A 25,640-nucleotide genomic window follows, 5' to 3' on the forward strand; every position below is an offset into this window, starting at 1 on the left:
TTAGTTTTATTTATCGAGTGACTTTATTCACCAAAACGTGAACACATGAATCTATTTGGTAATACTTTTCATGAATATAATCATAACCTACGAATGCCTACTTGAAGATGACTTCTGTACAATACAATCTAAGAGGAAATATAAAATATGCATCAGAAAAATCTGGAGAATGTACCCTTCTCGTGTGACTGCTCGGCCTTCGGAGTGTATCTATCCATCATTTATCTTGTTTTGTCAGACACATGTGAGCTATATCCTTTGTCATTAATGTTTTATTTGAAAGTCATCAAACATTTTTTTTCTTGATTTTGTACATGTTGTAATAGCGAGTAGAATTAATCTAACAGAAGCCCAACTGAGAGTACATGTCGAAGGTTTATCCGATGTATGAAAAACGGCAATCATTTAGGACAAGTACTCTTACAATAGGATAAACTCAGTGTGCAAATCTTGGATGAGATTATTTCTAATGTCATTTTAAAATCGCATGGTGTACAAGCTTAATTAAACTAGGAAACTTTACCTATGTAATATATATGATACATCTATTAATTAACAACGTACACATATAGATCTCATGTTAATTTTGAACGTATTCTGTTTGCATGAAATAAAAGAAAATTTAATGACCAAATGAAGATGAAGATTTCTATCAGTCTATTGAAAATAACGTGAAAAAAAGGTTACGTAGCGAGTGAACGCAATGGCGCTTACCAAATGCTAATCTAAAACACAAAGAGTTGTGACGCATAAAACACTATTTACATAGAAAAAACATAGAGAATTTGCCCGACATAGAAATGACTAATCTATCAACAGTTCCGCTACTTGCAACAAGCGTAAGTAGAACCTGAAATGTCGCAAACCGGTACTATTATTAAACCTGTGAATCAATATACCACAATAGATTTAGTGTAAAATACAAGTATAATAGCAGAATCGTTCCATTACTTTTCGTCATATCTTTATTGGATTACAATTATCCCAAATGTTTGGTGCGATTGTTGATCAGTTATGAGGCATTGTAAATAAACATGTAGAGGCACAGTGAAACAAGTCAAGACAAACTCAAACCAGGAGCCACTTACTAAAACTGGCTGCCAGTAGAGTCGAAGCTGGAAAAGAAAGAGATTGAGGAAGAAGATGAAGAGTCGCTTGGAATCTCCCAAGGGTTGATGACGACTGGTCTGCTAGTGGTGGTTGTTGTCTTCCTGGTTGTTGGTGCCCTGGTAGTGGTAGTGGTGGTTGGGCGTTTGGTAGTGGTGGTTCGCCGGGTTGTGGTCGTTCGTCGTGTGGTCGTTGGACGACGTGTAGTCGTAGTTGTACGGCGTGTTGTAGGTCGACGCGTTGTCGTCGTCGGGCGTCTGGTGGTCGTTGTCCGCCGAGTAGTCGTTGGTCTTTTTGTTGTCGTACGCCGGGTCGTTCGTCGTGTAGTCGTTGGCCGTCTGGTGGTCGTTGTTCGTGGCCAGGTCCATGGTATATAATCGTTGGTTGGTGCGGGTTCGAAACCTGGCAGGACCACGGGCGAAGGACGTGGTTTAGGACGACGATTTGGACGCCTGGTGGGTCGAACTTCTTGATCTTCATCAGATGGTTCTTGAGGTGCCTCAGTTGGCGGTGGCTGGGTAGTTGGCGGAGCGGTTGTCACTGGTGGTCTGTGCCAAAATAAAATAAATCAGTATTGGAGCGTGGTCAATTTATTGACAGGTGTATCTTAAAATAGAAAAGACATACTATCTACGTTATGTATTTTCTTATGACTCTATCAATTGTAGTTTTGTGGAATTTACACAGAAAGTAACAAGTTCATGGAAAACTTTAGTGGGTAACACAGATCGGTGCGAGGATATACTTTGGTGTAACATTGGTGTGCGTTACACAAATAAGCTACGTTAGCTCGTGAAAGGATGCTCTTTGAGTAACTGAAGCAAATGAGAGGTTGGACCTTTTTTATAAAAATATTTAAAAATTGCTAAGGCTTTGTCAGGATCTTCGAACTGCAACATACTTACGTACGAAATTTATTCCTTGTAGCCCAAGTCATTTGTTGCTAGTTGTACCCACTCTTTTAAGTCCCCAGACTAATGGCTATTATGGTAATGCAAAGTATATGCAAGTTTGGTAGAAAGAATAGCGTTACTTACGGGTGCAGCTTCTCGTCAAAGATATCAACTACGAATCCACGATCACTGCCGTAACGAGTAGTCGTGAAAGTCATCCAGATCTGCATGCAAATAAATATTGAGAAAAAATGTGAATAAAGAATAGGAAACACAAACTATATAATATATACACACCCAAACACATCCACATACACTCATATCATCATACAAATTGAAAGGTTAGAAGTAGGAGGAGACGGATACACATGTGCAAACATAGCTACATTCAACTTCATTGGAGTGAACAAGAATGATTACAAAAACAAAAAAAACAGGAGGAAAAGGGAAACATGGATGTGTAACACAATTACAGACACTGAAAGGCGATGGTTAATTATCATCTATTTTCAATTCAGACTTCAGAGGTGTACTTTTAAGCTGAAACAATAATTGTCATTATAATGTGTGTAACATAAATTATACGAATATGTTAAGGTCCCCCAAGTCTGCGCAGTCCCCTTGTCTGCGCACACGCGTATCTGCGCGATTTTTAAGAGAAGATACGCAACGACCAAATGCAATACATCGAAAGATATTCATTAAAGACCCTACTCAAAATTTTGGTAAAATAACGAATTTCGGGCATGTCATGTAACGACCTCAAAACACAGCCTTTCTCATCAAAATCCCCGAATCGTGTGTAAAGTGAATGGGTGCGCAGACATGCGGCACCATGTTTGTTTGTTAAATCTGAAACTTTATCAACTGAAAATATTTGTCAATTGAAAATAAATTCATGTTAAATCTTAACTTAGATGGTTTAACGCGCAGTCATACCCCCCCCCCCCCTACAAACAAGTCAAATTGACGAAAAAGAAGTCTGAACTCATTCGACAAACAACACAAAATCAACATGAAACAAACACCATCATAACCAACAACAAATTGGTGGCTTGGGGAAAACGCAAACAGACTAACAGACGTGTGAAAAACAATAACCTCAACGAGAGCGATAATAACCTCATCTCCCGAACTTGTGAATTCGTAGGGATCTGGCATGTGCCTTCCGCTGTGCATGGTAATAATTGCGGAGGTGCGGTTGCGATCCTCTGGTGCTCCGTTGCCAAGGCTGAGGAAATCCTTGCGCCACTCTGTTGAGAATTCATGGAAACTGATCCACATTCGGCGACCTTCCTCGTTCTTGATCGACCACGTGCAGTCGAGGTTACCACCATAGGAACGGTCCGGATAGTTATCGCTTGCCACCGAGATCGACCCGTTATCCGGCACTAAGAGCGTTCCCCCACAATCTAACAAACAACAGAGAGAGGAGAGAGAGAGAGAGAAGGGGGGGGGGGCAAATTCAGGTTATAGAAATGTAATGGTGTCGTGGTTCTAAATCAGAGGGCTCATGTGGTCCAATCCCATCACGGCCCAGCATACTTTGGCAAGGCGTCAATCTAAACTTTGCCAATGCAGTAGCAATTGTGTTTGAAAAAATATCTTGTTGGAATACTACCCAGGAAGTGGAAGAAGTACATAATCTGTGCGAAAGAAACCAGTCAAAGTGTAAATACATGTAAACCGCTTAAAGATGCCATGATGTCATTATGACAACCTTCAAATCCTTGCGACTAATTTTTTTTACAACGTAGTTTGTTTTACAGTTTTAACAAGTGTTTAAAACCTTTAACAAAATGCAATTTAATATTTGAACTTCAATAAATTACGCATGGTTTAACATGCTAAATTGAGGCAATTTTCATTTTCACAATTGCCAAGAACACCACAAATGGTTCATACACAAAAACTTAGCACGTTTGGAGCTTATTAAGGGAGTTGCAGCAAAAAAGTACGATTTTACATTTCAGTAGATCGGTAGATTACAGTAGTAGTTTACAGGCAACGAACGTGTAAATTTTCGGCAAGGTAGATGGCCGAGATCTTAAGCCCCCCCCCCCCCCCGCCTCTTCCACATGATCTTCCCAAATACTCTGGCTAATATAAGTCCGGGTTAAAGCACATGGTTATTTTTCTCTATACATTTTTCGGGATTTCATCTTGGCACTATGTCACATCATGCATTCATGGCACTTAGGGCCATACAAGTTACCAAATCACTTGCAGAAGAGCATGAAATAGTTGTCGCTTCTACAACGCACGACGCCCGCAAGAATTAACACATATGATATTAAATATGTTATCTGTTATCTAATGCCTTCATGACACTGAGCAACCAAGAAGTCTTTGTCAAAAATTGGTGAATCAAAACAGAAATTTCGTCCTGGCCGACTCTGGACTTACGACATGCTTGAGGTTTTTCGTCAGCTCCGAAACTTAGGACGGAAGTGCTTTTCTGGTTCACCAATTTCCGACAGAGATCCCCCAGCTGGTCATTGTCATTTGTCGAACAATTTAAGTATATTTATTGTGTTCTTTAATCAGTCATGCGTGGTGAAGCGAAAACTTGGTATCATTTCATGGGGGGGGGGGTTACTTACCAGTAATGGGTATCTCCCTAAAGTAGACACGGAAACCAGAACCAGCAATGGCCAAGTTTGTTTCGAGCGTCATCCACATATCGGACGCCGTTGAAACAAAGCGCATTTCACGGGGGTCGGTTATCCGACCGCTTTTTCGGTAGAATATCGGGTATCTGCGCACTAAGGGACCGTTTCCTAGGCTTATGAAGTCTCCATCTTGCTCCGTATTCAATTCGACAAACCTGTCAATAAAGAAAACGTGTTTTTTTTCAGATTAAGAAAAAACAAAAATAGTTCATTAATGAAATTGTTCTAATACGCCTACTAATATTGCTTTTACTTTATAATTCAGTTTTAGGATTGTAATTGTTTTTTTAATCAAATTAGGAAATAAATCAAAATTAATAACTATATATGACTACAATTATTTCACTATTGTTTTTTTCTCTGGTCGTAAATGTTAAAAACATACCATTAGAACTTTAACCCTAATAAGACGGGGGCTGAATCAGACCCCCTCTTCGAAATTTTTCGTGAAAAATCCGCCGCGCAAATTTTTCTGACCGCGTCGCTCGCTGACTTTTTACTTCCAAGTCTCGCGAAAATTTTTGAGACCAAAGTTTTGACCCCAGGGTATATATACGCGGTTCCGAAATTACGCAAAATTTCGTGCATGCAGACCGAATTTTGCTTTAAAAAAACCTAAACTCGTGTACAAAGCCAATGTAAAGAGTGTTTTTAGCCAAATTCATGTGTTAGCGTATATTTTTTAAATTTTACTGATTAAAATAAATCAATTTCATATTTTTCATGGTCATGATAAAGTCCTCGACAATATCCATTAAAAATATTTAAAAAAACAAGTCGAAAAACAATGAAATAAGAAAATTAGAAAGCAATAAAATGCATGTGAGAATAGATGGGATGTGGGATTTTTTTAGGTACCTTTGTTCAGATTCCTATAAAGATTCTGTGCACCAAAATTTAGCATTGTAGGGGCATTATTTAATTAATTAAAGCAATCTTGTGATTTTACGCATAAATCAGCGTCTTCTTAGGCGTTGAAATAGCCCAGTCTATTTAGGGATAAGGATCCCCTCAAAATGCTTCGGCCCTTGATCGCGCAGTTGGGATCAACACGCACGTCACAAAACTTGAATACGAATTTGGCGAATTTGCCTCTCGATCTATAAGTAAAGCCCTTAACCATACATTCATATGCATTAACCCTAAAAGGGCTGAGGGCTATTATGCCCCCTTGGGTACGTCATCGCAATACCACGTGACAATACCACACGAGTCGTATGGTCTAGCGGTTAGAGCATTTGAGTCACAATCGCAAGGTTGTGAGTTCGAATCCTCACTCTGCTATTGTCTCCACTTTGATAGAGACCCGAGAGTAATATATATAAAAAATGATTAACCTAGACATGATTGGTTATATACCAGCTTGGCGTTTACCAGCAACAAGCTGTCCTGCCGAGTTCTTACGAGAGTTACCATAAACAGAGACAAGCATACATTTATGAGACCATTTCATGCCGAAAAGGGCTTATATTTATACTCTGCATGTGAACAAAACCAAGGGGAGATGAAATTCATAAAAGGGTGATTATTCCTATTTCTAATTTAATAGTCTGCTTAATTAATCAAGGGACATCACCCCCGGTCCTTTTTTTTACGGTGAACTTGCTATGTTTTGTTCGAAAAAAAATCTTCGTTGGGTTTTGATAAAATTTATTTGAAAATGTAGTTTCATAATTATTCGAATGTTTTTAGACTCTTGTATTTTGTTTACCCTTGTTTCATGTATTTTTTCCCAAATTAAATGTCGGCGATACTTTTCCGATCGTAAATTATCAATGGCTTTTAATAGTTTACGGTAAAGAAATTATCATACAGTTATGAATTTTGGCGAGAAACTGAGTTCGCTTTTTGTGTGTACATTAAATCACGTATTCGTTCCCCTAGTTTGAACATCTATTCGGCGCCCCTATGGTTCAAACATTAATTCGGCATCCCTTTGTTCGAACGTCAACTTGGCACTCCCTAGATCGAACATCGATCCGGTGCCCCTAGTTCGAACATCGATTCGGCGCCCCCTAGTTCGAACATCAATTTAGCGCCCCTAGATCGAACATCAATTCGGCGCCCCAAGCTCGAACAACAATTCGGCGCCCTTTAGTTCGAACATCAATTTGGCGCCCCTAGATCGAACATGAATTCGGCGCCCCCGAATTTGAACATCAATTTGGCGCCCTCCGTAGTGTGATCAATTCAGCGCCCCCCTCCTAGTTCGAATATCAATTCGGTGCCACCTAATTAGAACATCAATTTGGCGCCCCCTAGTTCGATCATCAATTTGGCGCCCCCTAGTTCAAACATCAATTTGGCGCCCCCCCTAGTTCGATCGTCAATTTGGCGCACCTGCCCCCCTCTCAATTTGAACATCAATTCGGTGCCACCTAATTAGAACATCAATTTGGCGCCCCCTAGTTCGATCATCAATTTGCACTCCCCCCCCCCCCGTTTGAACATTAATTCGGTGCCCCCTATTTCGAACATCAGTTTGACGCCCCCTTGAACGAACATCAATTCGGCGCTCCGAGTTCGGACATCAATTTCGGCCCTCCCCTAATTCGAACATGAAATGGCGCCCCGAGTTCGAACATCAATTCGGCGCCCACCTAGTTCGAACATTAATTCCCCCCCCCCCCCCGATCGAACATCAATTCGGCGCCCCCTAGTTCGAACATTAATTCCCCCTCCCAATCGAACATCGATTCGGCACCCCCTAGTTCGGACATAAATTTGGCGCCCCCTCCCCCCTCTGAGTTTGAATATCAATTTGACCAACCCCCCCCCCGGTGGAATATCGATTCAGCACCCCCCCCCCCCTCTAGTTTGAACATCAATTCGATGCCGCCTTGTAAGAACATACATTTGGCGCCCCCCTAGTTCGATCATCAATTTGGTGCCCCGTAGTTCGAACATCAATTTGGCGCCCCCATCCTAGTTCCATAGTCAATTTGGCGCCCCTGGCCCGCCTCCAAGTTTGAACATCTACTCGGCGCCCCTCTAGTTCGAACATCGGTTCGGCGCCTCCTAGTTCGATCATCAATTTGGCGCCCCCACCCCATTCGAACATCAAATTGGCGCCCAGGGCAAACTCAAATGGGCGCTTTATTTCCCTCCTTTCTCTTTTCCTCTTTCCCTTTCTTTTTTTCTCTTCCCTCCCCCTCCCCTCTTTTTTTGTCTTTTCCTCTTCCTTTCTCTTCTTCTCTTTCCCCCACTTCCTCTTTTTTTTCTCTCTCTCTCTTCCTTTCCCCTCCTCCTCTCTCCTTTTTCTTCTTTCTTTTTGGTCGTTTAGCGGGGGAGGGGGGGGGGGAGTGGGGGCGAGGACATGGATTGCGATCCGGACCAAAATTATTCAAATCTATTTTCAATTAACTAATCAGAATGTTAATCCATGCTTCATGTTCATATGAAATGTTGCGTAGCTACGGAACCGCGTACCCGTGTGTCGCAAAACGGTCTTTAAACTTGCACGAAACTTAACCCTGCCTAACTAGGGGTATATTGTGACGTCACATGGCCGAGGGAGGGAGATCACAGGCTCTCTTGAAATCCCGGCTCTCGACAGCATGATTTCACCGAAAATTGGCACACACGTTGCCTGTGAACTATTTTACAAAATTGTATTGTTATTCATAATAAAGGCAAACTCTACTAGTTAAATACAATGGACAACTGATATGCGAACTCATACTTTTTGTTCTAACTCCCCAATTAAAGCGCCGAATGTGCTGTTTTTTGGTGTAGAAAGCATTTGTGTTCCCAGCAAAATAAAAAATGTACCTGTAAAATTGCGATATCATATCAATTTAATATGTGTTATATTGGTTTTTCTTGCAATTTCCTATGTATTTCTTTTTTATTACATTTTGTTTGTTCGTGACAATTATCCTATCATCAACTGCATAAAATCAAATACTCTTAATCACTTTTTTTTTTAAATTCACACGTTAAGATATTTGACTGAAAATACAATTTGTATTGAAATTGTATCTTTTTTTTAAATCATGTATAATATTATGCCTTCTTCGGAACCGAGTACCCGGTCGTCACAAATTTGGTCTTAAGAGAGACGTGGGAGACTCTATAACAACTCAGTAAACATCGCGGCGAGGCGGTTTGCATTGCGAAAATATTGCGCGAAACGTCGGGGGCAGGGAGTGGCTAAGCAAGTCATCCCTGATGAATATAGGGTTAAGCAAGTACTGAGGTAGGGAATGTCGGGAATAAAATTTCAGAAACAGGTCAGCACCACCAGAACTAAAATTGAAAGATTGGTACCACAACCGAATTTAAACTACCCTACACCCTGGTGGACAGTACTCTCTATATGCAAAAGAGCTAATCTCGTCTTTAATCACAAGTTCTCGGAGCGATAGTAGAGAACAATCCCTTTAGAGTGAACTTTGCATCCTTATAGATTGCATTAATGCCCTTTCTGAGTAAAGAGTGCATCTTTTAAGACACTTTCACTCCAACAAGGCATAAGCGATGTTGTGTCTCGCGCACTTGTTGAAATAACCAGAAACATCGCGATTTGCGACGGCACGCAACATAATTGCATCAAAAGTTAATGATTTAAACGCAAACTTTATCGTTGACCTCAAAATGACCTTTGATCTAACCATATGACCTGCGACAGGACCAAAGTTGTTGCAAAGTTATGTGTCAATAATGTTTGTGACAGACGGACGATATTTGGATCCCTCAGTCTCGCCTTCACCTCTGGTGGGCGAGACAAAAATGAGGTAAAACTCCACTCTAGAAAGATGCAAATCTCACTCCGAAATGAGAAGAGAAGAGTGTGATTAGGGTCCAGATTGACTCTTTTGCATTTAGAGAGAGTGTATACTACACCTACGTTGCTTCTATGCGACGTCCCCTTCTTGCTGACACAATCCAATTAGTGATGTTGTGGTGGTCGTAGAATGCGGGATAGTTGGGCGACTTTATGAGAATTTTGCCGTCAGTTGGAATGACTAGTCGATTGGTTGCTGTGACGGTGTGATAACAAGAGGGAGAAATTTAGTGATCATTATGCTACAGCTGCTGATCTTTGCACTTCATAAAGATGGATCCAAGACTCAGGGGCTAAAGAAGCCATGACATCACTTTCTCTGCTTACATCTCAGCAATCCTGATACTCCATCTTGGTTGGGTATGATGTTAAACAAATTTAACACATGCGATTTGGGTAGAAAGAAGCTGATGCATACCCAAGATGTCGCATGAATTAAAATAGCAAAACAATTGGCCTGGTTCAAAAGGCAACAAGCCTTCTGATGGCCATAACTTGGGCACCATGGTTCATGTGAAGTTGGTATGTGCGTTTTCACAAGTGCTACATAGATAATGTCGTCACACAATGGTATGTCACTGGGCCAAAAATATCATTGAAAATACCAATAAGATATAAGAAATCCATGAAAAAGGGATTATACATGACAATTCAATTGCTGTCCTAAACCCTAAATAGACTGGGATATTTCTACGCCTAAAATGACGGGGGGGGGGTTGAATCAGCCCCCCCCCCTTATGATCTCGAACGTCGATCGCGCGATCGCGATGAAAATTCGCATTAAAATCTCATTATTAGTTAATGATGCTAATTTATGCGTAAAGTCATTATTATTAACTAAACAATGTCCCTAAAATGCTAATTTTGGGTTCAAAGACACTTCATGGGAATTTGATCAAATGTACTTTTTTATAATTTCAACATCACATTTATTTTCTTATGTATTCAGTGTTTTCTAATTTTCTTATGTATTTCTTGGTTATTTCGAGTTTTTGTTTATCATTTTTTCAATGGAAATTATTGGGAACTTTATTTTGACCATTAACGAGATGAATTTAATTCATTTTAATCAGTAAAAGAAAAAAATAAAGTTACGAATCTAGGCTAAAACACTATTTGCATTAGATTTGTACACAAATTCACGTTTTGGTCAATTTTTGGTCTGAATGCACTTCCAAAATATTGTGTAATTTCTGAACCGCGTACCCGGTTGTGGCAAATTTGGTCTCCAAATCTGCGTGAGATTTGAAAGTAAAAAGTCAGTGAGCGACGCGGTCTAAAATTTTGTGGGGCAAATTTATCCCGAAAAATGTCGAGAAAGGGGGGGGGCTGAATCAACCCCCAGTCTTTTTTAGGGTTAAATTACATTGTGAAAAGAATTAAAATAGCAAAACAATTGGCCTTGTTCAAAAGGCAACAAGCCTTCTGATGGCCATAACTTGGGCACCATGGTTCATGTGAAGTTGGTATGTGCGTTTTCACAAGTGCTACATAGATAATGACGTCACACAATGGTATGTCACGGGGCCAAAAATATCATTGAAAATAACAATAAGATATAAGAAATCCATGAAAAAGGGATTATACATGACAATTCAATTGCTGTCTTAAACCCTAAATAGACTGGGATATTTCTACGCCTAAGAAGACGGGGGGGTTGAATCAGCCCCCCCCCCCTTATACATTGTGCAATTTCAGAAGTAACATTTCTTGAAAACTTTGATTTTGAAACCTGTATTTTGACATTGGGATATGCGTTAGTATATCTCCATGGATTTGACCACGGAATGATTATGTTATCGCCTAATTCCCATCGTGATCAAATGACTGCACTCGAAGAAATCCAAAGATATATCTGTATAGGATGCAAACGCAAATCCTGATGGTTCCTTGACATTTCTTCGTTATCCTTTCAGTAAATGAAACTATTTTTCCGTCAAATCCCTTTAACATATTCACTGGCAAAATGGGCTGATAAAACCTCGTATCTCAAAATCTACAAATTTTGAAGGCTGCTCAGTTAAGGTTGTATTTAAAGGACAAGTCTACCCCATCAAAAAGTTGATTTGAATATAACGAGAAAAATCCAACAAGCATAACACTGAAAATTTCATCAAAATCGGATGTAAAATAAGAGAGTTATGGCATTTTAAAGTTTCGCTTCATTTCACAAAACAGTTATATGCACATCTCGGTCGGTATGCAAATCAGGAATTGATGACATCGCTCACTCACTATTTCTTTTGTATTTATATGAAATATGAAATATTTTTATTTTCTGGTCATTGTCATGTGAAATGAAGTTTCATTACTCCCTGAACACGTGGAATTCCATTAATTTATCAGTTTGTGTTTCAGGCAAGGAGGTCCTAATCGTCAAATTCGCAAAAATTAAAATATTGTATAATTCAAACAAAAAAAACCAAAAGAAATAGTGAATGAGTGACATCATCGACTCTCTCATTTGGATGTAATTGGCTCGTTCATATAACTATTTTGTTAAAAATAAGCGAAACTTTGAAATGTCATAACTTTCTTATTTTACATCCGATTTGATGAAATTTTCAGCATTGTGCTTGTCTGATTCTTCTCTATTGATTCAAATCAACATTTTTTTTGAGGTGGACTTGACCTTAGGAAAAAAAATATATATAGCAATGGTGGTAGTCTCATGTTGTATGGAAACAGTCTCCTGATACCTTTGAATAACTCTGTCGATGCAAAATGTTTCTAGCCATTTTACAAGTCTAAAATCTAGCATGATTGAGCTGTCATCAAAATATTCAAATTTTTAGATTCGAGGTTTTAACAGCCCAGCCACAAACCTAATCTGTTCATAATATGACAATTTTATACTCACAATTGTATGGTCTCGTACGGAACGGGTTTGATCCCATCATAATGCTTGATTGAGGAACTGGAAATAACAAGGTATGACAAAAAAACGTATCATTAAATAGAATAGAATAGCTCCCGGTGATACAAGAATAAAAAAGAATTGGAAAAATATAGACTTTGATTCCTTGATTATATACACTCGTCCCATCATCTCGCGTTCTTTGATAAATTGAGTTAAGTCAAGTACGATATCCAGTCTATAGGAATATCCCACTAATGAAATAAGATATCCCACTAATGAAATGAAAAAAAGTCATTGGAATCTATTCATGTGATAGTTTTATGTGTTTTTTCCAGACAAGTCTCTCTAAAAAAAAGTCCCAAATCTTTAAAAGATTTCATGCATTTAAAAAAAATCTGCATCTATCCTGTTGTAAAGCTTGGACAACCACGCAAACGATTCACAAGCGATTTGATAACATACATTTTGGAGAGCCCAAAACAGAGGTAGGAAAAAGTCGAAGTCATAATAGCAACTTAACAAACTCTGCTAAGATAAATGGTAGCAGTGCCTTCTTGTTCGTCGACCTAAACTTGTCGTAAACATGGCCGAGAAATGGGGTTAATTTCAGCCTTATGCCAAGTCCGTCCCCCAACATCACGTGGCAAATATTGATTAATTTCTTTATGAAAATATTTTTTTTTTAATCAATGAATAATATGGCTAACCTATCTAGGTTTGGGTTTCTTCAGACGATTCATAATGTGTACACGGATTCAAGGAGAGTTCTCAAGTGGAAAGCTGTGAACCGCTGATATCTGTGAACGACCTCACTGAAATACGATATTTTGGATTGAGACCTTTTGTCTCCAATTATGATAGAGGTTTCTCATCGGGGGGGGGGGGGGGGGGGAGGGGGGCGTTTTCATCAAAATCGCCAAGTTGTCAGGGGCCCGTTGCAGAAAGAGTTGCAATCAATCGGAACTCAAAAAATCATGCGCAACTTGATTTTCAACCAATCAACTGCGAGCATTTAAGACTTGCGATTGATTTTTTGGCTTGCGTTTAAACGCAACTCTTTCTGCAACGGGCCCCAGATCTGACAGGTCTTTCTGATTTTGATTGGCTAAAAAGCAATGTTATAATACATGGTAACTGTCGTATCAAACAGGACTTTCATGAATCGCTTCCCAGGATTTTTTATGAGTTTTTTTTATTTATTTACCATGGGTTATCCTCCTCGAGCTGTCACTGACTTCGATGATGAAACCGTCACTCGTATCCCAATCATCAGACTTGAAGGTGACCCATACCTGATGGGGGTTAGGCATGTTGCGATTGGTCTGGAACATAAACGACTGATGTTTGCCGTTGAATTTGTAGATGAGTGTGCTGGCTTTATCATCTCGGCGAAGCCCCTGTCCAACAGACACGTAGTCGAAGTTCTCTTCCGTATTGAATTTCTTAAACTCGACATAGAGGAAATGCCCCGGGACAGTACTGATTGTCCAAAAGCAAAATCGATCATTCAGGTACTGGCTAGGAAAACCCGGGTGACGGATTCGGTATTGTCGGCGTTTCTTACTTAAATCGAAAACAAAATCCTCCCCGCAACCTGTTGAGTACAAATCAGTGTAAAGGTCAATAAATCTTTACAATTGTGAATTATAAAACTCAGATGGGAGGGGGGAGGTAGGCCAGAGTCCCTTTTACACAAAAAGTATTCTGTAGTATAAAAATAGGACGTCAAATAAGAAAGTTATAACGTTTGAAAGTTTCGCTAATTTGATTTTTTTTAAATGGTTGCTTGCATATCCTGGATGGTATGCAAATAACGGAATGGCTGACGTCCCCCACCAACTATTTCTGTTTTATTTTGATATTTGTGAAATTTTATAATGTGAAACAAAATTGGAAATTGGAATCCGTCCTGAGTATGTGGAATTCCCATTGTTGTAACTTGTGACCTACACATGTCTTGTCAGTGTCATTGAAAAGTCTTGTTATTGTCAAATCTGATAAAAAATATATGATTCAAACAATAAAATGCAAAAGAAATAGAAAATCAGCACTCGTAGTGCAGTCACTATACAAGCACTTTAAGTGCTAAAATAGCACTTTATTTTTTTACAGTGAAACCCCACTCACGTTTAGGCGCCAATTGCTTATAAGCACACCATTTTTCATCTTCGTCACCAACACAAAAGCGGTCATCTGTCCTTCCATAGGAGTCAATTGTACTGTTTATACAAGCCTCTCGAACCTCCAGCCCACAAGACTGCAGATGTAATAAAAAAATTATTAATAATATTATAATAATATACTGATTTATATATCGCAAAGCGTATGCCCATTATTCTGCGCTGTAAGAGCTTCTGTAATGCTTGGAAAACAAGGTTAAATTTAAAAAAAGACAGAGAGAAAGTGTCAGTAGCGAAATAGATAGTCTTTAGTCCAAGTTTTGGAGTTTTTGCAGATCGAGAAGCTCATTTGGCAAGTTATTCCCTAATTGAGACATTACATCACTCATGATGATAGCTTGTGTGAAAACAGAAAAATTCAAAGAAACAGATCAACGAAAGTTTGAGAAAAATTTGACAAATAATGAGAAAGTTATGAGCATTTGAATATTGCGAACTAATGCTATGGAGATCCTCACATTGCATTGGCAATGCGACAAAGATGTGTGATGTCACTTGTGAACAACTCTTTCCATTACTTTAGTATAGATTTCACTTAAATTGCCTCTTATCACATCTATCAGTAGATCATGTGTTCTTTCTATAGGAGGGCATGTAATACAGATTTTTAAAGGATATATCATGGATAAAGAGTTTGTATCACCATAAGAACAAGCAAAAAAAGTAATTTTGAGGGTATTTCTTAATCTATCAAAGGGAAGGTTGTTCACATGTGGCATCACACATCCTTGTCGCTTTGCCAATGGGAGAATCTTTATAGCATTAGAGACTGCAATATTCAAATGCTCATAACTTTCTCATTATTTGTCCAATTTTTCTCAAACTTTCGTTGATCTGTTTCTTTGATTTTTCTGTTTCGACACAAGCCTACTTCTTCCAAAGGTTTCATTCCCTTTAAACTGTATACTACAGTAACTGCAATAACTACTACACAACTATTTCGATAACGGCTCTCTAGATCTTAACGTATTTTATATTCTGTGGTTCGACTCTCATAATACGGCAGCAGCGCTAGTACACCTAATGTGTGCGCCATCGAGCATTGGTACCTGGGCGAAAGTCATCCATGCTTCACCATCATGAGCCATTCCGCATACCTCTTTGCCAGATTCTTTGGTACCTCCTTCAAACCATCTATTTATTTGTCTTCCCCATCAACTCCCTCGTGCTTTTCCTAGCCCGTTATCTATAACTCTTTAAGATAGTAACATCCCTTACATAGCGCACTTCTGTTATCAACCATACCCTCAAATAATCTGTGGCATCCTTTCCGTACAGATATGTTTTGTTATCATGTCTGCCCATGCGTTACTACCATGGTCCACATATCTATCTCTATCTCGGGGGGGGGGGCACTTCCATTGACGAGTGGATACCATGCGCGACCATGGGCTCTCGAAAAGCACCCTAAACCAGTATTTTCCTTTTTTTAAAAAAATCCACCCCTTAACAAGTATTGGCATATGAAACCCTACCCTTCGCAAGTATTGGAGACAAAACGATACCCTTGGCAATTATTCCCTGAATTGAACCCCTCAACAAGTACAGCGATATTTTACTTGTTATATGTCATGAGCGTCGGCTTTACATTTACCTACATCATTGGGTTTAGAGTACGGCCCAACCTCCCATACCTAGCGCAAACCGGACTCTAAACACGTTGACTGTTCCTTTATAAAACATTATTCGTCTTTTTATGCCCTCGCAAATTTGACCCTAAACACGTAGCTTTCCTAGCGCAATAGATACCATTTTTCATTATTTGGGGGTTTTAAAACCCTACGTTACGTACGTAACATCAATTCAATTCAATATGGTTTATTTAGATAGAAAACTTTCATCACAGCACAGAGCCGAATTACAAAAAGTTTTTACAATATAAAAGATTGAAATCATAAGGAATAAACAAAGTGTGGCACATAACAACAAAAACATAATACAATAAAACAACAAATATGGTACACACAAAAATTATAAGACAAAATGTCTTCAATATGACGTTAACATCAACATGCCCTATATTGAAAAAGCAGATCCTTTTGGGGGTCGCGCATCGTATCCACTCGTCAATGTAAGTGCCCCCGCCTCCCCCCCCCCCCTCCCCGGACCTCCATGGTCCATGTGATTCTCATATCATCCTCATGCAGTATCGCAATTCAACTGCATCGTGAGTTCGACCATAATATATTCTAAAAATGAGCTTCCATGATTGTGTGCAAACATGATTGCATACAAACGCATTTATCATCTACATCTTTGTTGCTTTACTTACGACCCTTATCTTTCTGTATCCAGATGTTGCCCATCATTCGCACGGCGCTGTGATCCCTGTCTTAATGGAGGGAACAAGCTGGACAAATACGGGACAAATATTTGTATCGCCTGTCATGTATCTCCTTCTACTAGTACAAACGATAACTATTATCGCTATCATCACAACTTCTTATCCTCCTCCTCCTACTACTACTACTGCTACTGCTACTAATACTTCTTCTACTACTACTACTACTACTACTACTTCTATCATTATTACTAATGATGCTATATATTACTCCTACTAGTACTACTACTACTACTACCTCAAACTACTTCTTCTACTACTACTACTACTACTACTACTACTACTACTACTATTCTATCATTATTACTAATGATGCTATATATTACTCCTACTACTACTACTACTACTACTACTACTTCTATCATTGTTACTAATGATGCCATATATTACTCCTACTGCTACTACTACTACTACTACTACCTCAAACTACTACTTCTTCTTCTACTACTACTACTACTACTACTACTACTACCACTGCTACTTCTACTACTACTACTATTCTATCATTATTACTAATGATGCTATATATTACTCCTACTACTACTACTACTACTACTACTACTACTACTACTACTACTTCTATCATTGTTACTAATGATGCCATATATTACTCCTACTCCTACTACTACTACTACTACTACTACTACTACTACTACTACTACTACTACTACTACTACTTCTACTACTACTAATGATACTACATGTATTACTACTATACTGTTACTAATTCTACTTCTACTATTAATTCTACATCTACTACTTCTACATCTGACTCGATCCATTTTACTTATTTTTTAAATTGTATTTCTTTGCCTCATTTATACAAGTAGTTATAATTACACGTTAGAAAGCCTGAGAAAATACGTAAAAGAAATAAGTTAATTATACATACCTGATGACCATCACATATTTCATGCCAGTCAACACAATTTGATTCTTCAGGACATCCAACTCCTTTGAAGGGGTCATTCATGCAGACTGTAATAGAATAAATGGAATAAAATGTCCTGTCACAATTTTTTTGTCACTACTTCAATGTATTATACGACATTATGTTAATGTAAATGCCCTGAAATGAATATGTTGTGAAGGATGTGAAATAAATGTGGTTTTCACAGGATGAAATTGTGCGATGTTTTTTTTCATTATTACATGTATTTATAGGGGTGCCCATAGATAATAATAATAACAATACAGCTCTTAATATGCATTACACCTACAAGTTTCTATGCATGTAACATTTAAAAATGCTCAAAGGGACACTTAAAGAAATAGGTTAAAAAGATCTCCCAGAAAAGTCAATAAATACCTTAAAATCTACATTAAAATCTGAAGAATGAATAACAGTTGAAAAGGGGGTTCAAAGAGTGTTATACTGGAGTATGACTAAGTCTAATATATATTAAGAAACGACCAAAAACTAATTTAAAAACATAAAGAACTTAATAAAATAAAACACAATCAATTGGTTAGTAAACAACTAACATTTTCTTTCTTAAAAATGTAGTGAAATTAGATATAAAATAATTCCTGATAAATGAATTAAGAATACTCACAATTTAAATCGTTGTTTCTTAGGCGCTGCCTTAAAGAATCTATTAAAAATGAGGTGTGTTTCCAGCCATAGCTGACGTCTGTATTCCTCTTATATCTCTCTCCATCACGTTCCTGGACAAAGACAGGCGGATAAGCAACGTCTAGTAATTATCATAAGACTCGTTTTTTTCCTTTAAAATAATTTTATATTAAGGGGATGGTTCATCCTCTTGAAAAGCTATTTGAAACATTTCATAAGTCGACTTGGCAGGAAGACGCCATATAGGCCTATAGGCCTACGACATAGGCCTATACTTAGATGTTATGTTGGCTTGGAAGAATATTTCCCAAAGAAACCTTCTTAGAAGTCGTGAGATTTTAGAACTCGTATTGGCAAGATGTAACTTTCTAGAAGTCGCCTTGGTAGGATATATTACCTTATAGCGAAAAAGATGACATCTGGCTTAGTCTCAAAATCTATTTAGCATGATTATACTTCATTTCGCCATGGTGTCATAGGCCTATTCTTTTAGAAGTTTAATTGGTAAGGTATGTCTGTAATACGCTCCGTACTCAAAAAATAAATCTAATTCCATAGTGGTAATACAGCCGAATGACGCATAGATTTAAAGTAAACCTCATTGATTTTGATTGACATTATTTTAGATTTTACAAATAAATTTTAAGGATTCGAATTAAATCTAGAGTTCAGCTGGCCACCAATCACAGTCAATCTGGATTGATTTTATAAACCTGCAAAACTGAAAGTGCCTTTAATCGCCATTTCGGAAAAGTAGAAAGGCTTCTTAGACATTGTAAAGTCTGCTAAAAAACATCCTTGCTGTGTGTAAACGGACACACTATTCACACTATTGAATTTGAGCATTTACAACGTGAATCACATATGTACATTGTCTACTATGTGAACATATTTTGTGATACTGCATTCTTCCCAGCAAGTGTATGTAAGGCCAACATAATACAACCTGAAAACAAAATAAAACATTATGAAATAAACCTATCCAAGCCATTAAATGACAATTCAATAGAAAGAAATAAATCTAAGGCCAACATATGAATAAAAAAACATGTGTTTTTTCGAATTCCATAGATATTAGCCCTAAAGACCACCATAGCACCAATATACAGTATAAGCCTTCCAATTCCCTCGTCTCGCATCAGTCTGTCACCATTTATTAAACTCTATCTTGTTCTTCCATTAGAGTAGGTTAAAGAATAAACCAGATTTCTTTTTGCCTCTACTTGTTCACGACCTATGTTCTTTAATAACATCTGGACTGTCTGCCCCAATATTCTAGAAGTTACTTTCAAAAGTGGTAAACAGAAGACAGAGGCGCAGTTACTCATCGCTCAATTATGACAAATGTAGTCTAACAGGGGCACTGTAATGAGCTAACATTTTGAAAGGCAATGTGACATAAATGGGCAAAATTTCTTTTCAAGAATCTTTTTAAAACATAATTTTTTGGGACATGTTTCCTTTAAGTTTCTCTTTTTTTCTCTCTTGGTTATGTTACTTTTTGACGGGGGGGGGGGCAGAAGAGGCTTCGCCGCCTCTCTGTACACCATTAACGCCCCTTCGGCCTTTATTCTAGATAAGACGCAAGACCCTTGGCATTGCCTAAATTTCAGCAACAAATACAAAGTTAGTTCACCATCAAACATGCAACACTTTATCCAAATCTGACTCAGCCAATAAGGATGGTTGCGGAGTACCTCGCAAATTGTAACGTCGCGACTGCTTAATCAAAATCTAGTCAAACAGGCGAACAGTAACATGATTGCATAACATCAGTGAGACTGTTATACCATGGACCTAGTCAGTAGGTCCATGGTTTTACCATAGAGCTTTGTAATAGCTCTATGGTTATACCATGGACCTACTAACACATTGTAGTTTCAACATGGTGGAAAATCAGCAATATGATTATACCCGCCAAACTGCTCATGGCATAGAGATAAAGATGAAAGTTACACATTTATGATTTTTTTAAAAGGTTGTTTATTGAGAAACATGGTCTAAATTGATACGCCATATCCTTATCCATGGACTTTCTTTTGTACTTTATCCATTTTCAACCCCATGGCTAAATGAAAAATCGAATGTAATTCGATCGTATGAGCAAATTAGCCTAGAAACGATCCCTAAGTGAAGATCTCAAACAAATTCTTTCCAGGATTAGGGAAATAAAAATATAATTTCGTGGAATTCTGCTCAACTCCCCGTGGTGCTTTAATAAAACTCTATCCATGAAAAGCTAAATGTCATACATTATTTTCTTATTTTACATCCGATTTCGATGAAAATGTTTACTCAAACTAAAACTTGGGCATTTAACCATGATTTCAAAGCTGGTCTCTCAAAAATATTTCCCTCTGTGATTTACGTGAATCAAGCTTTAAAGGGGAAGTTCTCCATGATAATAAGTAGGTTTTAAAAAATATAGAAAACATAAATATTAGAGAAAATATCTGTGAACGTTTGATGAAAATCCATTTATAAGAGTCATAAATTGTTGAATTGTGACGTCACTATACAAGCTGTTTCCCCGTTCGTACAGTGTTGCTCAATAATAAGTGAACTCCAGCAAAAAAAAGGTATTTAAAGTGTCAAAGTTCTACCATCTTGTAGGTATTTAATTGTGACGTCAGGTGATCAAATATTGCATTCAACAAAGTTTGTTTCTCTGGGCTAGCGGAACATTTGTGTTTACCATATTCAACACTCGGCAGGAAGTAGTGCATTTTTGGGTGAGGTTCACAAACTTTTGAGTATTAATTCCAGATTCCATGATAATGGAACATGAATAAAAACATCTTTCTAGAAGAGGTGTGTCTGATGGTAGGCTTTGTATCTATCCACAAATCACCTCCACTTTTATTGGAAAATGACATTTTGGGGGGAATTACTTACATCATCACGATATGTGAGTATATGTGACGTCACACAATCACACATTTAAAGATTTATAACTCCATTATCAGGTATTCACCAATATTTTTCTAAAGTTTCGCTGCTTTTATTCAAACCAATTTATCGTTAGGGAGAACCTCCCATTTAGTCATGATTCGTAAGATTGTAAGCGTTCTCCTAAATATATTTCCCTCTCCGATTTACTGAAGTCTAGATTTACCTGAAATACCGCATAATAAAAGATGTTAACTTGGTCATTCATAAAAGATAATGTCAATTTTTATCAAAATGATTGCAATGATGACACAGTCCGTCCATCTGAGCATATCTATTCCCTGGTTTCACGTACGGTGTTTGTAAAGCTATTTTGAGCTGTCACACATGTGCTTTTAATTCATGTTCGGTAAAAAGGGCTGACTCTGTGCGTTTGTCTTCCAAGGTCAAGATGATTAGAATATAGTCTCCCTTGGCCACCAGATGAAAAAAAAAGAACGATCACTTTGGGATTCAGATTACAGCGTTCAGGACTGGTCTTCAACAGCCTCAAAAGTAAGAGAGAAACTCCAAAACATAAATGGCATAAATGCAGTCTATCTGAATCTGCATGATGCTAACAATATTAGATGACACGATTGTCATTACACCATAAACAAATACTAACACTACTACTAATAATAGGTGTAACAGTACATCGATAGAGATAGAGACCACAAATGTATCTAAACGTATCACAAATATGTCAATAGGCCTAAGTAAAAATAAAATATATATATATATATATTATTTTCGTTATCATGCATCAAAGCCACCACAGACACCAGTCCATCACCATATTCTCCCTCTTTTTTCTCCTTTCTCGCTCCTTTTTCCCCTTTCTTCTTATCCTACTTCATCTTCATTATCTTCTTTCTCCTCCTGTCTCATGCATCATCCACATTAACCCCTTATCACCAGGCCTGCCATATTAGGCCAGAACCACCAGCACTGTATCCACCACAACTACAATAATCATCCTCATCATCACCACCATCACCACCACTTCAACTACATTCATCTCCTTCCAGGCCCCCTCCTCATTATTGTTTTTACCACCACCTGACCCCCTCATCATTATTATTATTATCACCACTTGACTGACCCCTCCTCATCTTTGTTATTACCTCTACTCAACCCCCTCCTCATTATTGTTATTATCACCTCTTGCTCACCATTCTCCATTTACCATTAACCATCATATCCACAGACCATCGGGGTCTACCGCAACGGCACTATCATTAACCTCCCCATCCTTCTCCTACATTAGCATCATCACTGGCATCACCATCATCAAATTCATGATCATAATTATTGAATAACCAGCTAGTGCATGATTTTCATCAATACTACTGTTGCCAGACACCATTATCATCATCGTCATAACCATAATCACAATCATCAGATGATTACATCATCATTTGTAATCATCAAAGTTCTCATTATTCTATTGTTCCCGAAGCCATCAAACATCATAATCAAGATCAGTTGAGATCACTATTATACAAGTCATGTCATCGGTTATTTTTTTTTCTATTTGCATACTGAATAGGTATGCAAATTCTTCGGGTATCAACGTGACAACGACATCAAGTTAAAACGTTTGCAGCGCTTGTATTAGCTACGTGCAGTGGTAGCTGAGCAGAGTTAAAGGAAACCAAAACCCAAGAAGAGAAGTAATCTTATTGGAAAGAGTAAAATGAGAGGAACAATTTTTAAAAAAGTTCATCAAAATCGGTTAAAAAATAAGCAAGTTATGGGAATTTGAAAACTCTTGTTGTACTTTCTATGGGCATCCTCAAATTGGCAAACGTGCAAAATGGCTGATTTTGTGGACAACTCTCCATTTGTTTTGTGCACAAATTTTAAGATTTTCCTCATTATCTTACAAATTGCATCTTGCCTCTTTCTGATCACAACATACGTCATTGGAAAATATAATCCACACCATACATGTCAAGGTCAGGAGGAGATAATAATGTGAAATATGTAAAATAAAGGGGAAAATCTGAAAATATGTGTACAAAACAAATGGAGAGTTATCCACAAAATCAGCCATTTTGAATCACGTTTGCCAATTTGAGGATCCATATAGTAAGTACAACTAGACTTTTTAATCGTCCATAACTTGCTTATTTCATAACCGATTTTGATGAAACTTTTTTTTTTAAATTGTTCCTCTCATTTTACTCTTTCAAATAAGATTGCTTCTCTTCTTGGGTTTTGGTTTCCTTTAACACCCCCACAACTCCAGTATACTCCATCAGAATGTTCATTGAGTCACCCCATCCTTTTAAACGAATTACGTAGCACACCGCGTAAACAGACAACATTTGGGAGGGGTGGTGTATGATGATATCAATAATTTTAAAGTCATGCAGGTAAATTTTAAAGAAATATTCCTTAATTTCCGCAAATGATAATAATATGAGATGAGCGCACGCAAATCGCGAACGATAAAAAAATGAAAATCTTACCTCTAATCCTTCTTCATCGTCTGCATGTGGTCGGGCCCAGGCCGCGTGGAATAAACAAACTACAAAGAATAATTTAACAGCGGCCATCAACTGAGTGCCCAGCATGGTGGATGGTAAGTGATGGCGCAACAAGCAGCCTTCCAACCAACAGTCAGAAGGGGGAAATATATTTAATACGTCGCCTCGATGATACTTTTTTTCTATTGTCCTTCTCGTTGTATATTGTTAGATGGTGCCTTCTCGTGTCACAGTGATGGAAACGATCTCTTCGTTACCATCAAGAGTTTTTTCCTCCACTTTTACGTAACAGATCAATAACCCCAAAGTTCATGGACACAAGATGTAGACCCTTCCTCTTCGGTGTGACGCCCTTGACGTCGAGGCAGTGTTGAAAGTCTTGCTAACCATTCATTGATGTTAGCAGAGTGCTTTGTTTTCCCCTACTCGACACTCTGTCCGCCCGTACCAGTCGTTCTTATGTCACAACCTTTTGTTCTACCCTCCAACGTCAAACGTCAATCACCGGTGAATGTGCTCAAATGCAGAGAATCTTGCTACCTAGAAACAGCCGCGAGAGAGACTCGGACCGAAGTGGTATCTGGCATGGGTGACAAGAATTTTCTCGGCTTTTGGCGGACTCGCCAGAAAGACAACAAACTTTGCTCCCTCTTTCTTGCTTTACGATAACGGTTTCCAATTGGAAAGATGCAAGGAAATCAGCAAATTAATCCGAGAAGCTTGTTAACGTGCCGAAATATCTCAATTAGCAAAGTGTGGATAAATATACATAAATATGTTTCAATAAATAATGACTGGTTCCCATACCAGATGGCAGAACTCAATCGTACTATTGCAATATTTGTGGTGACGGGATTACTTATATTTCAAATCCGTTTGGGTTAACATACTTCCCTTCCCTGATCGCGGTCAGTGATTTCTTTTGAGTCCTTGAAAACCCCCAGGAGATGGTTTAATTCAGAACAAAAAGATCTAGTTTCAAAACGAAGACAAAATACACAAATGTACTTCCCCCGCAATTTGAATATTCTTTGAAAACGCTGATGCAGTGACGTCACACTAAAGTTTCACTACCTGACCGTTAAAGTCAAGGATGACCTTTTCTGTTTTTTGTTGGGTTCTTTTGTGATCTCGAGTGTATCGCAAAATCAGGACAGAATTGCTATCAATATTGGCGGCATCTAATCATCTTTCAAACGATTGAAATGATATTATAATAAAATAAGAACAAGAATTAGAAGAAGGGGGAAGAGGGAGAAGGAGAAGATATGATGATGATAAAGATGATGATGATGATGACGACGATGATGACGACGAAAGACAAAAAAAAACTGATTCTCTAAATTAAACAAAAAAATCAGTTTCACATACATGTATATCATACTGTTAATCATGGTAAAAATGCAGTCACAAAATATAATAACTATCAATAATTGAGAAAAAAATAGAACTTTGGGAAACACCGAATACCCAACCGGTATATCCTCTCTCCAAGCCTTAAAAGTCATATTGCTATACAGTGAGTTATACATGTAAGATGGTACCTACTTATTCATGTTTCTCTTTCTATTCAGTTCTTCCATATTTTTTCTTCTTCTCTCTCTCTATCATCCTCTTTTTGTTGTTTGAGGCTTGCATGATTATTTGTACTTCAGTATAGCCATTGTATTATTAGGATTTTTCCGTCTTTGGACATCGTTCTCAAGCTCTAAGAACTTATGATGATCCTCTCATTATATGCTATGAATGATTGCATATGATAAATGTCATGTAATGTTGATAATGATCTATTTACATATGAA

General features: G+C 38.0%; 1 protein-coding gene across 2 annotated transcripts; it reads right to left on the minus strand.

The window, feature by feature from the left end:
• LOC121426250 (zinc metalloproteinase nas-39-like) lies at nucleotides 1-24,693 on the minus strand. 2 transcript variants are annotated; one of them, XM_041622476.1, is made up of 11 exons: nucleotides 23,821-24,693; nucleotides 18,396-18,507; nucleotides 17,732-17,817; nucleotides 14,446-14,575; nucleotides 13,523-13,912; nucleotides 12,319-12,375; nucleotides 9,522-9,654; nucleotides 4,604-4,827; nucleotides 3,102-3,412; nucleotides 2,145-2,224; nucleotides 1-1,655 (listed from the first exon to the last, which is right to left on the minus strand). In XM_041622476.1, exons 1-11 carry the CDS (start codon nucleotides 23,923-23,925, stop codon nucleotides 1,088-1,090), a joined length of 2,196 nt encoding a protein of 731 aa, XP_041478410.1. In that variant the 5' UTR covers nucleotides 23,926-24,693; the 3' UTR covers nucleotides 1-1,087. The 2 variants fall into 2 exon arrangements, with proteins under 2 accessions (XP_041478410.1, XP_041478411.1); XM_041622477.1 differs by having other exon boundaries at nucleotides 3,123-3,412; nucleotides 23,821-24,692.
• Between the last annotated feature and the right edge of the window lie 947 nt (nucleotides 24,694-25,640).

The sequence above is a fragment of the Lytechinus variegatus genome, chromosome 13 (genome assembly GCF_018143015.1).
Source record: "Lytechinus variegatus isolate NC3 chromosome 13, Lvar_3.0, whole genome shotgun sequence".
Lineage (NCBI taxonomy): Eukaryota > Metazoa > Echinodermata > Echinoidea > Temnopleuroida > Toxopneustidae > Lytechinus > Lytechinus variegatus.

What these genes read in the sequence shown, in the direction of transcription:
- LOC121426250 (XM_041622476.1), bottom strand. Translation starts at nt 23,925, where the DNA reads ATGCTGGGCACTCAGTTGATGGCCGCTGTTAAATTATTCTTTGTAGTT. An exon ending in AAGAAACAACGATTTAAATT is followed by an intron (nt 17,818 to 18,395) that starts GTGAGTATTCTT and finishes ATTCTATTACAG; the next exon opens with TCTGCATGAATGACCCCTTC. An exon ending in GGACGTCGCATAGAAGCAAC is followed by an intron (nt 4,828 to 9,521) that starts GTAGGTGTAGTA and finishes CTTTATTGACAG; the next exon opens with GTTTGTCGAATTGAATACGG.